Source organism: Tauraco erythrolophus, chromosome 18, assembly GCF_009769465.1.
Source record: "Tauraco erythrolophus isolate bTauEry1 chromosome 18, bTauEry1.pri, whole genome shotgun sequence".
Lineage (NCBI taxonomy): Eukaryota > Metazoa > Chordata > Aves > Musophagiformes > Musophagidae > Tauraco > Tauraco erythrolophus.
Genome location: NC_141482.1, coordinates 15,193,706 through 15,208,488, shown reverse-complemented (window position 1 = coordinate 15,208,488; position 14,783 = coordinate 15,193,706). Strand labels below are relative to the sequence as shown.

Here is a 14,783-nt window from a genome sequence, read left to right as displayed (position 1 = left end):
GCGCAGAAGGCGCCGCCGCGCTCCGCGCGCCTTCCTCCCCCTCCCCGCCTGCGCTTTCCCGGCGCGCCCCGCGCGCTCTGGGCGCTGACGTCACCGCAGCCCGGCGCCCGCCGCCATTGGAGCTGGAGGCTGTGGCTCCGTCCCTCGCTGCGGCCCGACGGCGGCGGGCAGGCCCGGGCGGCGCGGCGCGGCCCGGGGGCATGTGAAGTAGACGGGGCCGGTAGGGTGAGGCGAGGCGCGGGACCGGCGCCGGCCTACCGTCCTCCGGGCCCCTTGAGGAGACGCCGAGCGGCGGCGCGCGCGCCAGCGGCCCCCTTCCCTCCCCCTCGGCCCCGGCCGCCGCCTGAGGGGAGAGGCGCTGCCGCCGCCCCGCAGCTCCGCGCCGCCCCGCGTTCTCCGCTGCCCCTCTCTGCTGCACCACGGCGGCCCTGCGCATGAATTATGTCTGCCACAAGCGTTGACCCTCAGGTGAGTGGCGGAGCGGGGCGCGGGGCCTCGCCTCCTCCCCGCCTGCGGGCGCGGGGGTTCCCTTGTGGGCTGCTGCCCGTGTCTGGCCCGGGAGAGGCTTTTCTTTTACCTCCCGGCTGTTTTGGACCTTCGTCTTTCTTGGTAAGTTCCCCCTGTGGGCGCAGCGCGTTCCCGCTGCCTTGCGAGAGCCGTGGCCATTTCCGAGGAAGGCCAATACGTGAAACACACTTCTCAAGCTCGGTTTAAACAAGCCCTGATGTGTTGTTGGCCATTTTAATCAGCCTCTTAGCCGTCCTCAAAAGATGCGTGTTTTGCGGTGACAATATAACTGTTATTCTAACGTTAACTCTTTTATTTCCCCTCTCTTTTTTTTTTTTTTCCCTTTCTCTTTACCCAATCGTGTGCCATGGCTTCCTAGAGACCGAAAGGACAGGATAATAAAGGTGAGGATCATGCTGAGGTCTGGTCGTTTAAGTTCTTACTGTAACAGATGAATTATGCAGATACCGGTAGGTGAGCAGAAAGGTGTTGCTCTTAATCCCTCTGGATAACATCTGGAACAAAAGAAGTTGTGCTTTGGTTCAAAAGTGACATAAATTGTTATTCGTACAAGCTCACTTACATCCCACTTAGTGCTGCTGAGTTAACGGTGGGAAGGACTGTGTGTTAGTACCAAACATAATAACGCTCTTCATTTCCTCAAAATAAAGCAGATTTCTACATAAAGTCACAAGGGTGTGCCTGTTCAATACATATTTTTACATACTTTTTCGTAGTCTCTTCCTGCTCTGTGAATACAGTTCTGTTACTGGTCTGCTATTGGCTGACACTAGCTGTCATAGCTAAACCTACAGACTTAATTACTTAAGGAATTTTAAATGAAAAATAGTTAACTTCTAGCGAGATGATAACTTTTTTATGATAACTCCAGTGCTTCCTTTGAAATTAAATTTAATAACATGGCATCTGAGAAAATACCTTGTTACTGGGATTGCTAATAAGTGCGTGACTGTTGAGACTTAGAAACTAACAATATTCAACTCATAAATGCTTTTTAATGTATCTTAACCTGCCTTAAAAATCCAGCTACTTCTGGTTACAGAAAGTTTGAAACTATATCTTATGCTTGTAAATACTTTTTTTACCTCTACTCTCCCTGACAAACTTTGCAGAAATATTCTGGTAAATTCCCAGGCTTGTTTGGTAAGCGTTCTGTTTAGGGTAGTATCACGTTTAGGTTAGCTGTCCTATGAAATAGTTGCTTTATTTGCCTGTCACATAATGTGTTGGACCTTTTCTTACCTTTAAAGCAAACAGTGGAAAGGATTCAAAGTGACCTAGTAACAGTTTTAGTTTGATGCATTTATCAGTAATGGGTTTTGAATACTTTTCACGCATGAGTTTATATTTAAGTAGGCGTTTGATTATGGCAGATATCTCTATTTGACGCGTGAGAAAGTCGAGACTTAAATTTTCCTGGAAATGTCAGGATATCAAGGCACAACCTCACCTCATCTTAGCCAACTTAAACAAGCAATGAGTAGCACATGCTGGGAGAACTGGTAGTTTCTGAGGGCTCTATTTATGGACCAGAACAATAGATGCTGTTTCTCAAAATTTTTGAGGATACAACCAATTGTCTATTCACTCCTGACTGTACAATTAGTATTTTTTCAGATTTACTCAAATTAGTTTTGTAAACAGTAATGTAAAGAGAAACTGGTTTTGAGGAAAACCGTCATCCCTTGGTCTTTTTATGAGTCTTCTTGCTGTAAACAAGAAATACAGCTTTTCAGAAAATAAGATGGGGTGGAACTCTTTAGTGAAATGCTACTAAGCAGTGTTATAACGTGTTGTAACCTTTTTCTTCTAGTACAAAATGGTTCCTTACATCAGAAGGACACAGTTCATGACAACGATTTTGAACCTTACCTTTCTGGGCAGTCGAATCAGGTTAGTGTATTTTTAACTTAGATTTTTTTCTTAGGCATGCTGCTGGCACTCAATGGGATTGTGGTGAGGGAGCAAATTCCTGAAATAGAAATGGAAAAAGAAATGACTGGCATATTGTGTTACTTGGTAATACAACTAGCATTTGTGCTCACAAAGCTAATATTACCCTGCACATCCAGATGGGGATCTACACATGAAAATGAAGTTGGAGCATCAACTCGTGCCTGCTGGTTGCTCCTCAAATTGCACATGATTGACATGGCTGGACTGTGACAGATGATTTGATCTCCCAGTTCTTGGATAGATAAGTTGTGTGTGGGAGTCTGCAGGTTCTGCTTTTGGGCTCTTATTTGTATAATTTGTGTAATTCTAGAAATTAACGTAGCTGAAATTTGGTTTCAGTGCTTTCTAGGTAGCTTGTAGAGTTGTCCCACTTACTTGTAGATTTCAACAAATATTTATGTTCTTTCATGTCCTCTGAAATAACTTAAGCATTAAAAATGTGTTATTTTGAGAGTAAGGCACTGTAATGTAACCAGTCAGTGTAATCCAGTTCATTGTAATGTACATAAGATCAACATCTGTGACTTAAATGCCATTACAGTTGAAATATCTTTTAATTGGAGTAATCTTTGACTTAGCATTGAAATCTTGAAAGTGAACAAAATGTACAGAGACTGGAGATGCAAAAAGTTGATGATGATCCAAGGCTGGAGCACCTCTGCTATGGAGACAGGCTGAGAGAGTTGGAGCTGTTCAGCCTGGAGAAGAGAAGGCTCCGGGGTGATCTTATAGCAGCCTTCCAGTACCTAAAGCGGGCCTACAGGAAAGCTGGAGAGGGGCTTTTTCCAAGGGTGTGTAGGGACAGGACACAGGGCAATGGATTTAAACTGAAAAAAGGGGAGATTCAGATTAAATATAAGGAAGAAATTCTTCCCTCTGAGGGTGGTGAGGCACTGGCACAGGTTGCTCAGAGAAGCTGTGGGTGCCCCATCCCTGGAAGTGTTCAAGGCCAGGTTGGATGAGGCTTTGGGCAACCTGGTGTAGTGGAGGGTGTCCCTGCCCATGGCAGGGGGGTTGGAACTGGATGATCTTTGAGGTCCCTTCCAACCCAAACCATTCTATGATTCTGTGATTCCCTCTTTTCTGGAATTAATGTGCTAAAGCAGGAAATTTGTGGAAAAAAAAAAAGTAAAATTTTCTTTCTAATGCAAAATTAGTTTTGAAAGAAATTGAGGTTTTCACTTTTCTCTAATTTTTTGATATTCCACTTCATCACATTGGTATGTAATTTTTAATTACTTAAGCCCAAGATAATTTTCCTAATGTGAAATATACTAAACATTAAAATTCATACAGAAAAAAATGTAGAACTGTCTATTACAGTTTAATTGTAGGAAATTTGTCTTGGCTGTCAACAAGCCCAATGATTAGGTTTAAATGGAAAAATTGCAATGACTGTTAGAATTTCCATCATTCTAATGAAGTTTTCTTACATGAAAGTGTAGCTCCATTGACTGATTTATTTATGCTGCAGTAAGAAACTGGTATGCTACAGGAAACATTGGTGTGGGTTGTCTCACAATTTTAGGTGGAAAGTGAGAGTTGGGTTAATTAGGACTGTGAGATTTTGTGCCGAAGAACCATGTTTCTGAACAAAGCCTCGTTATCGAGCTATTCAGTCAGATTTATTTAGCCCTTTGAAATTACTGTAAAATAGAAGTGACTTACCAAAAAGATTTGAAACTGACTGGGTATTTTGCACAAATACTTAAGAAATTAAAAAAATATTCAAGAAGTTAAGACCCCAGCTAACAGCAATATATTTGACATCAAAGCTCAAGGTTGGTTGGTAGTATTGTGTTAATTTAATCTTTAAAAAGTACAAATTAGTCTTCAAAATTAGTATTGGGTGTGTTATATAATCAAATAAAATATATGATCTTCCATCTTTCTGTTGAAAACTGCACCTAGGTAGTGGTGCCTTCTTTTCTTCCCAGAAAGGTTCCAGTTTCCATTCAGCTCAGGTTTGATGTGACAGCTTTTTGTTATAAAGCACACTGAAAGTCCTAAAAGTGCAAAGGGAACAGAGTGGTGTGGAGGATCCGTGCTCAAAGCAAGGAGGGCATCTCTCGTGCAGTGTCATCCAGAACCAAAAGATTATTCTGGAGTAACAGGGAATTGCTAGCAAGCAGTGCACTTGAAAGGGAATTCTTTCTTCCCTAATTAACGGAATGCTTGGGGTTTGGTGGAGTTTGGTGGGGTTTTTTTAATTGAAAAGGATAAGTTGAAGTAAATGTTCTGCTACAGTGAAGGACTTCTGTCAGGGTTTCTTTTACACACTCTGGCATAAAGCCAGTCAATGAAAATAAATAAATTAAAAAATAAATAAAGCCAGATTGAATGTTTTGTAAGGATGTCTGCTGAAACTTTCCTTCATTCCTGTTAGAATCCTTGTGGAAACTTCACAGACTGCGTGACAGGAGGTGATAGTCTCAGGAATTGTCTAGAGTCCTTTAACAGAAATATTTTGGGACAAAACACGTACTTCCTCTAGGCTCGTTCTTTTGGTCTTAAATTCTAAATCTGTAGAATATATCAACATAAGTATCTCCAAAGAACTGTTTGTCTCCTCCCTTTTACCTGCATTTGTTTTTACATTTTTCTGATATTGACGCTGTAAGATAGAACACATTGCAATCTCAGAGTAGTCTTTCAGAAAAATGTTGTTTTCATATGCTAAATACTGAATTTTTTAGCTTGGGAGTCTTGGAAAATTTAATGCATTTTAGAGGATATTCTCCTAGGAGAATCTCACGTAAATAAAGACATCATGAACAGTAGCAGAGATTAATTCTTTCAAATCAGTAACACTGGATTTAGGCTCTTTAAATCTCAGAAGTGCTTGCAGAAGTGGTCTGTAAGTCTTGGAGGCATTTTATGGTGTCATTCTGCACATGGAAAGTGAGGATATTGGATTACTCTGGCTTTGGGGTGTCATGGAAGGGAGTAATTGAAAAATGAGCAGTAAAAATAACTGTATCCATTGGGTGTTATGCTTAGCTTCAGCAAGGAGTTTTTTTACTTCATATTTTTAATAAGCTGAGAAATAATCTGATTTTTGAAAAAAAATGACTGAAATTCTGGTGCAGTTTTGCTGATTTTGCAGATATATTTGTTTTCAAGTTTGAAAGAAATCTTAGTTCCTCTTCTTGAAATAGTCTTTCTCCATGAGTAAGGGAAGACTAGCTGCTGTTTGGCTCATTAACAGGAGATGTTGACCTTCCTTCCTCCTCGCTGGTAATTACAGTTAGAGTGTTGGTTTGGAAGGGCTCCAATATATATGTTTCAAGTTTATTTAAAGAGGAATAAAATCTATTATAGAATATTCTGTATTCTTGAATATGGGAAGCCTACAGAATGCTTCAGAGTCAGGTGTCAGCAGAAGATTCAGAGTGGAAGGAAAGGCTTCTCAGCTTGGTCTGAGAAGCAGTTGGCAGGGAGGAAAAGCTGGAATTTCAGAGAGGGATCTGCTCGTTTATAACTGATCAGTCTCTAATTTCATGGAGTGGAAAAGATGGCCTGTTTGGAAGGACAGTCAGTGTCTTGCGCGTTTGTAACTTTCCTACTGAGGGAGTAAGACTGAATAGAGTCTCACACAGTTTAGATGGGATATAACTGTAATCATATTTTCTGTTATGTGCTGTCATATTAAGGTAATTTCATCCAAAACTTCTCCTGTGTAGCAATCTGGAAGTGCTAAATATCCTTAGCGCTGTGGGACACAGAATGTATTGTTATAGAAGTTCCTTGAAATGGTTTGGGCTATTGGTAGATTGAATAATTCTGGAAGAAGCCAGTAAATACCCTTTGTGATGTAACTATGCTTGCATGGTCTCAAAATCTCAAGTACTTACTGCGAGCCACTAGTCCCGGGGTGCATTGTAAATGCCCAGAAACTGCATTTCAGCCTTGGATCTTTCTTGGAGTGTGAACTGAGATCTGTGATAAGAAATGAAATTACCTTGTCTCTGTTGTGCTTTTCTATTTGGTAATGAACAGCATTGGGGCTATTTATAAATGAAGGGATCTTTTATATCTGAATTACCTTTTTTTTTTTCTTTAACAGAACAGTAGCTATCCATCAATGACTGATCCTTATCTGTCCAGTTATTATCCACCATCTATTGGGTTCCCCTATTCTCTCAGTGAAGCACCATGGTCTACAGGAGGAGATCCTCCTATCCCCTATCTCACCACCTATGGACAGCTCAGTAATGGAGATCATCATTTTATGCACGATGCAGTTTTTGGACAGCCCGGGGGTCTGGGAAATAATATCTATCAACACCGGTTTAACTTTTTCCCTGAAAATCCTGCCTTCTCAGCTTGGGGAACAAGCGGATCCCAAGGACAGCAGACTCAAAGTTCAGCATATGGGAGCAGTTACAGCTACCCACCTAGTTCACTGGGTGGTACCATTGTGGATGGACAAACAGGATTTCATAACGATACATTAAATAAAGCTCCTGGAATGAACAGTATTGAACAGGGAATGGTCGGACTGAAGATTGGTGGAGATGTTACAACTTCGGCAGTGAAAACAGTAGGTTCTGTTGTCAACAGCGCTGGGATGACAGGTGCCCTCTCTGGTAATGGTGGATCTAATGTAAACTTGCCAGTGTCTAAACCAACCTCGTGGGCTGCTATAGCTAGCAAGCCTGCGAAACCACAGCCTAAAATGAAAACAAAAACTGGACCTGTAATCGGAGGAGCGTTGCCTCCTCCACCTATAAAGCATAATATGGACATAGGTACTTGGGACAATAAGGGTCCTGTGGCAAAAGTTCCTGCCCCCCAACAGATACCTTCTCCTCAGTCTGTTCCACAGCCACAGCAACCAGTTGTTCAGCCTGTCCCAACTCAGCCTCCTCCATTGACTCAGCCGCAGTATCAGGCCCCTCAGCAGCCACCCCAGAATCGCTGGGTGGCTCCTCGCAACAGAAGTGCAGCTTTTGGCCAAAGCGGAGGAACTGGTAACGACAGCAGCTCGGCTGGCAGTACCCAGCCTAACCCTGTTCCAAGTGGCGAGTCCCATCCCGTGCTTGAAAAACTGAAAGCTGCTCACAGCTATAACCCTAAAGATTTTGAATGGAACCTTAAAAATGGGCGTGTGTTCATAATAAAGAGCTATTCTGAGGATGATATTCATCGGTCCATTAAGTATTCTATTTGGTGTAGCACGGAACATGGCAACAAACGCCTGGACAGTGCTTTTCGGTCCATGAACAGCAAGGGCCCAGTCTACTTGCTGTTCAGTGTCAATGGCAGTGGACACTTCTGTGGAGTAGCAGAGATGAAATCACCTGTGGACTATGGCACCAGTGCAGGTGTCTGGTCGCAGGACAAGTGGAAGGGGAAATTTGATGTCAAGTGGATCTTTGTGAAGGATGTGCCCAACAACCAGCTGCGACACATCAGGCTGGAGAACAATGACAACAAACCTGTTACAAACTCCCGTGATACACAGGAGGTGCCCTTAGAAAAAGCAAAACAAGTGCTTAAAATTATTGCTACTTACAAGCACACGACCTCCATCTTTGATGACTTTTCTCATTATGAAAAGCGCCAAGAAGAGGAGGAGGTGGTGCGGAAGGTAAACTTATTAAAACATTTATTTTATACACAGATATGGGGAAAATGAAATGTGAAGGCTGCTATGGTGGAAAAAATGTAAGTAGGAATTCAGAATGTTCTTAATACATCTCAGCTTGATGGTTTTATGTGTGTTTTAACAACACAAAAACCCCAAATGCTTATTTGTCTGTGACAATTTCTTAGCTAATGAGCTTCAAAAAGCGAAGCAGTAGTGCAGGTTAAGGACATTAGGTCCAGTTCTTTGGAGTTCGATTTATTTTTTTGTCTTAAAATCGTTAATAAACTAGAAAATAGTTTCTGTTTCAGGATTAGATTCTACCAGTGATTGCCACTTAAGTTTTTTGCCTTTAGATTTGAGGTGTTTTAACACTGATTGACTGGAACTGGGCTATCAAAATTCATACCTGTGTGGACACTTGAAATTTGTGTGTCACCTTTAAGAGCAAGCAGCCTGCTCTTGTTTGTTCAGTTGATCTTTCTGGAAAAGAAAAAGTTGCATAAAATTGCTGAAATAGGGCTAGAAAAATTACATTCCTGCTGCTGAAGTCACATGTATCATCATTTGGGTAAATAAAGGTTTTCGGTTACTAGGTCTAATCTGTCTACTAATTCTTGAAAAGAAGTTTTGAGTGAAGATGTAGCAGGAGAAATTTGGGCAGTAACTGGGAAGGGGTAGTAAAAACCTATATATGCTTTCATGGCTCTGTCCCAGTCCATCCCATGACCTCACTTTCAAGAATGCCTGTCTCTAATTAGTCAGTTTAGGAGTAATGGGCTGACAAAATAATAGGTGTTGGGATGTGTGGGTACTACCTAAGTTAAAGTTACTTGCCATCGATAGTATTTCATATGCTTTTTTTTTGTACAGCATTTCAAATAAAGCATTTATTTGACAGACTAGTTCAGTGCAGCTCATGCTTCAAAATGTTTTTGAAACAAAGACTTAATGTGTGTTCCTGGAGCTTAAATTGAAGTTGCCATTTGAAGGATTTTATTGCCGTTTAAAAGTGCATATAAAATTGCTTTAAACCATCTTTATAGAATGTACTCTTAAATTGTTAGAGAAGAGATCAGTGTTTTAAGAACTTTTTAGCTCAACTTTTCCTAGCCATCAGCCAAGATGTGCATAGCATACCTCAGCACAGCAGGGGAGGAGAGCTCAAGATTGGAAGTTTTTGCTGGTGTACTCCCTCTGGGGTTCCACAAGCTGAAACCTGGAAGACTTTGCCTCAACACTTCATTCCTTCAGTAGACAAATAGCAATTCAGTATTTAATGCAACCTGTGTCTTGGAGAGAGGTGTTCCCTCATGTGGGAGAGTATCTCGAGTAAGTCCCAAGGCCTGGGTTGCTTTGTCCAGTGTTACGGTGTATGGGGGGTGATTGCTTTGGGTTTGTTTAATGAGTCTTTGATCTGCTGCCAAGTCTGGAGGGGAGAAGAGTGTGTGTGTGTTTAAGGAGTGCTGGGAAAGCGATAGGAGATGTCGTCTTGAACAGTTACCTTATTTCCTGAGGAAGATGCAGATAGATGTCTTCGCACTGCACGTTGAGCCTCCTTGGCTTTGGTAGCTCGGGGGGCTGATGTTCAGCTGTCGGGCTGATCTGCTTTGGGTTGTTCTAATAGACACAACTGCTTTTGACTTTCAGTTCAAGTGCTGATACAAGTTTATAACAGAATCAGTTTTTCAAAAATAGTGCTTTTTTTCTGCCTCATTTAACTCTGAGGTTCTACCTTGTATGACACATTCAGAAAATGAGCTGTGAAGTCTAATTTACCATGTCTTAGATAAGACAATATACAGACAATTGAAGTCCACTGAGGAAGGTGGTAGTGCTAGAGAGGTAAAGCACATCAACACTGAGGGAATGAAAAATAAGATACTGCTTGTTGGGTTGCATGCTGTTAAACTGTTGTCTGGAAGGTTAATGTTTTCCCCTTGGTTGACTAAAGTTTTAAAAGTCCAGCTGATTACTGGAAGAATTCCTTTGCAGGATACATACACACTTAAACTTCTTACCGTGGAGCAGTCGTGCTACTGAAGTTGAAGCCTTCCTGTTAGGCAGTTAACCTTCCTGGGGCAATTTGAAGAATCTTATTGCCAGTTAAGGTGTCTTACAACCCGATTGACGTTTTCATATGGGTGGTTGTGTGTGTGCCATCTTAGTTGGTTTTCAAGTTGACGTGGTTTTGATTCATTATACCCTGTTTAGCAGGAAAATTATTTGTTGAAATTTTGCGCTTCTGTTTCACCACTGTTGTGATTACAAAATTATTTGAAACCTCCCCGTGGAGGGCTTGAATGCTTTCATTTCGTTTATACGCAAATATTGAGTATGTATTTTTTAGATAATATTTACAAGAATAACTTCATGAAATCTGTGCAGTGCAAGCCACTGGTGCTTCAGTTCTGTTCTTTAGGTGGTTACAGTTTGATTGCCAGTGTTTCCTTAACTAATGTGTGCAGAGGCAGCTTCAGGGTGTGCTCTCGAGTTTGACTGGTCTAGGAACCTCTGTGTTAACACCAAATCACCATGTGAGGATCAGGCAGGTGTAACGTTGGGTGAAATTCACCAAGTGCCAAAGATTCATCATGTTACCGGCATTGCTGAAGGACTGTGTCATCATCTAGAACTGAGGGAAGATTTGTTCATACTGGGATGTTCAGTCCAGCTTTTGATTTGCCATAGTAATAAACTATTTAAGTCCAGTCTGGTGACCCAGAACTCGGGAAAGGAAGAACAGAAGCGTATTGGTGTCTGCAATGAAATGGCAAAAAACTGGGTGGCATGAAGTCTCTCCTGACCCTCCTAGCATTTTTCAGTCAGTTTTCAGGGCCACTACAGCGTCCACAAAGAGTGGGCGGTGATCAGAGCTCATGCTCTTAAAAGGTAAAAAAGTTGGAACATGTGTGAGAACTAATTTAAAAAGAAAATACAACATAATGCAGCATTAATTATTAACGTTCCCTAGAAACATGCCTGCATAGTCTTAACAAAACTGTCTGCCGACATTAAAAAGCTTGTAAAGAAAATGAACTTGTTGCAGATTTTGGTATTATTTGCATCTCGTGGTGGGACAGGTGGGTTGATCTGCTGTCAGCAGTTTGCCTTCACAGATCTGTATTTAACTAGGTGGTTGTAGTTACTGGACGATCTGTGTCAAGGCACTCGGCTAATGAGAGGTCTGCACCTTGGTGTTGTGCTGGAGGAGCTGAGTAGTCTTATCTCAGAAAGCTCTTGAATCACCTACTGACTGTTTCTCCTGTTGAGTGATTCAATATTGCAAAGTGTTAGCTAGTACTCATTTTCTTTTAGTGTTAAGTATTTCCTTTCGGTATCCTTTCTGTCAACACATTAACTGATGCAGAAGTCTTAGAGGTGGAATATTGTCCTTTCTCCAAAACTGTAATAAAAACATTTTTATTTTAAGATTAATACTAATAGTGTTTTCTGATGCAAAGAAAACATTGATATTTTTGTGTCAGAAGATGGATGCTTTCATCCCCCTGACCTTAACAAAAAAAGTTTAGCAGAAAGGTTGACAGCTACTTCAGACTGAGTTGAAGGGAACAGAAATTTGACAGGGATGAGTGTCTCCAAAGTGGAAGCTTCTGCAGGTTTTGTGAAAACCTGTTTTTCCTGTGCCTGAAGATTATACGTATTAATGTTGCAAAGCAGAAGTGTGCAACAGGAGCTCGCCTGTGGGATGTCAGAGAATTCCTCTGGAGGAGAGAAACTGTGAAGGCTCTGGATGGATCTTCAGAACCACAATGAACAAAGCTCTCTTAGTTTACAGAACTGCTTGTTCTTGCTTGCAGTAGTGCTGAATAGCAGTAAGGAAGAGAATTTGAGAGTTTGAGCTCCTAAAAAGCAGCCATGCTGAAGAGCATGAAGAATTGTTGCACGAGTTTCCTCCCCATCAGTTTGTGATTTCAGACACTTTTTGAAAGGAAGACACAGATTAGCCCCTGAGAGAGAAAGCAAGCAGCAAGGTAGGAGGAACTGCTTAATAACTCGCTAATTAATAGCACTTTTGTGTGAATTGTAAAGCCTGAGCTGAGTCTCTGAATGCCATGAGCATAATTCCTCGGTACCAGGTAGAAATTTGAGGTGTCAGCCTGTCTTGGGTTTATGTGGGACTAGTCCATGAGAATAATCCAGAAAAAAGATTTTGACTTTTAAAGGAAGTGTGATTATGATGGTGAGTGAATGACCACACCGAAAACTAGAAATAGGTTATGTAAAATGGAAACGGGAAGGAATGGGCTGGTGAAGCAGAGTAAAGGAGATTTGCCACCTTAGAAATGGATGTAGGATGGAACAGTTACTTTTTTTTGGAAGCCTGAAAATGGGATTGATATGATTCAGTTTTAGATTCTTTCTAACCACCTTTGTGAAATATGAAACAGCCATAAGTTCTTTTCATTAAGAACATGCAACACCTAATATATCCTGATACTGTAGCACTAAGAAATTACTTTCATTGACAGTTCAATGTAAGTCAGCAGTTAAAAGATAAGGGGAATATAGATTAAAAAAAAAAAACAACAACAAAAAAAAAACAAAAACCAGAGAACCCACACACTTCACACAGTCTATTTTGATTTGGTAAAACAATTCTGACTTCTACTTCTGCCTTAAATCATATTTTAAGAATTTATATGAGACTTTGTTGACTTAATTTTATTATGAAATTGAAATATTAATATTATTATGGAGGCAGAAATCAATATATTCAATTTTCAAAAAAACTTGTCTAATTTTATGCCGTGACCAGCTGAAGTAGCAAACACAGTCCGTTACATTTATAACGTTTGGTGTATTTGCAAATAAGCTTTATATTGCAACAGAAACAATTCCGAGATGAATTTTACACAGAAAGATTGCACAAAACAAGTAAAATCTGAAGGTGTTTAGGAGTCGACTGTTGTTTATGCTTAGTCCATTTCCCAATTTTCTCACTTGAAATAGGTTTTGGTGCCGTATTGACGCATTCAAGAGTCGTGCCTAGAGTCCTTCCATGCCTGTTGTGCAGTGCACGCTCTGCTTTGACCACCGTGAGGATGAGATGGAGAGCAGTGAGGGAAAGGAAACCTTTCTGTTCCATCCACGTGGTGCCTTAGCTGGAGACATGTCTTGGCCTAAAGATACAGCAGCGTGTTTATTCGACTTGTCTTGCTGTCTTCTGCATATTCTGCAGCTTGCAGGGCTCCTGAAACAATTCCTTGAAAAGTGTCCCCCCTGCCTTTGGTTGTTGTGTTGCTCAACTTGCCTGCAAGTCCTGCGCGGAGGCTCTCCTCTGGGTCGGAGCAGCAGCACGACTGGTCGCTGCTGGGAGAGCACGAGTTAGTTAGAGAGGACTTGGAGCAGTTGGGGGGTGCCTGCAGGTATCCCTTAGGTGACCTTTACCTGGTTTGGGATTTGTGGCTAGCAGAAACTTTTGACAGAGCCTTCAAAGAGCCTAATGGCTTCTGTATGAGAACGTTTTTAGAAGTTCTTGGGTTGCTCAGGCTAGCTGTGCTGGTTTTTAGCAGACCATGCAAAAGCATGTAACTTTTCTTCCACCTCATGATAGGTTGGGGTTTTTTTTCCCCCCTTCCCTTGTCAAGTATTGCACGTTTCCTCCCGGAATAGTCGAACAGGTAGGAAGAATTACAAACAGAATTTCTGAAATCCTACTTTTATTGAATGTGACTAAACTCTGAAGTTGAGTGCTTTGAAATTGTACCAGTTTTGTGGAGTTCACTGATCTAGCATTTCCTTTCTGCTCTTACCTTGGTTGCGCTACTGCTGCAGTAGCTAAAATAATCCAGAAAGTAGAGTATTGCAGGTCCTGGTTCTGCTTAGGAATGCTGATATTCCATACCTTTCTTACTGTGACCTTCATCTGCTGTCGGTTTGGAGTGACTGCAGGGATTCGTTCACCTGTCCCACTTGGAGCTGCCTTCAATATTGAGTTACCAAGTCCTTGAGCTTGTCAGGTATATACAATATTTTTATGAAACGCAGCAGTAATGTTTTAACAAAGTGTGTAATTGTCTGGGATCACGTTAGTGCTGTTCAGCTACTTAAAACCTTTTGCTTATTCATTTGACTAAAATCTTTCTTAACTTTTTTCTCTTTGCAGGAACGTCAGAATCGAAACAAACAATAAGAATAAACATACACAGTTTGATATACATACTAGAACTGATATTAAATTCGACTACGAGAAAGAAAAATTAAGTATTCTGGTGCTGGATCCTGGCATCAGGACAAACTAAAGCTTTCAGCTCCAATGTACCTTCTCGTGCAGGGGAAATTAAGTTGTCGCATCTTTAAGTACATTGTAGTTTGTTTTTGCCCAAGTGGATCTGCATTAATTTGTATCTTTTTTTCTATGTAAAATTCTGTAGAAATCATTAATAAAGGTGCGTCTTTTTATTTTTTTAAGTTGGTAAACAGTTATATTAACCTGATGTGGACCTATACATGAGCATACTCAAGTGTCAATGCTTCCCAAAGACTTTATTTTGGCACAAATTATGTTCCTAGCCAGATACAGAGATTATGGAGAATTCATGACAAATCTTCCTTTGTCCTCCTCCCAACCCCTTTTTCTCCATGGCAGAAGTAAGGAACCACGCGTTGATTTTTGTCATTTAAAAAACTTCTACGATACTGCACTTCAGAATTTTGAAAAGAAAAACCTAAATTTCTGATCACT

General features: G+C 41.1%; 1 protein-coding gene across 5 annotated transcripts; it reads left to right on the top strand.

Moving 5' to 3' along the window:
• Positions 1-376: 376 nt before the first annotated feature.
• On the top strand, positions 377-14,509 carry YTHDF1 (YTH N6-methyladenosine RNA binding protein F1). Of its 5 annotated transcripts, XM_009982880.2 has the most exons (6): positions 377-468; positions 887-911; positions 1,694-1,699; positions 2,342-2,421; positions 6,551-8,077; positions 14,205-14,509. In XM_009982880.2, exons 1-6 carry the CDS (start codon positions 442-444, stop codon positions 14,229-14,231), a joined length of 1,692 nt encoding a protein of 563 aa, XP_009981182.1. In that variant the 5' UTR covers positions 377-441; the 3' UTR covers positions 14,232-14,509. The 5 variants fall into 5 exon arrangements, 4 of the variants coding, with proteins under 4 accessions (XP_009981182.1, XP_009981184.1, XP_086478921.1 ...); XR_015222667.1 differs by lacking the exon at positions 1,694-1,699 and having other exon boundaries at positions 6,551-9,406; positions 14,205-14,236; XM_009982882.2 differs by lacking the exon at positions 1,694-1,699.
• Positions 14,510-14,783: the final 274 nt, after the last annotated feature.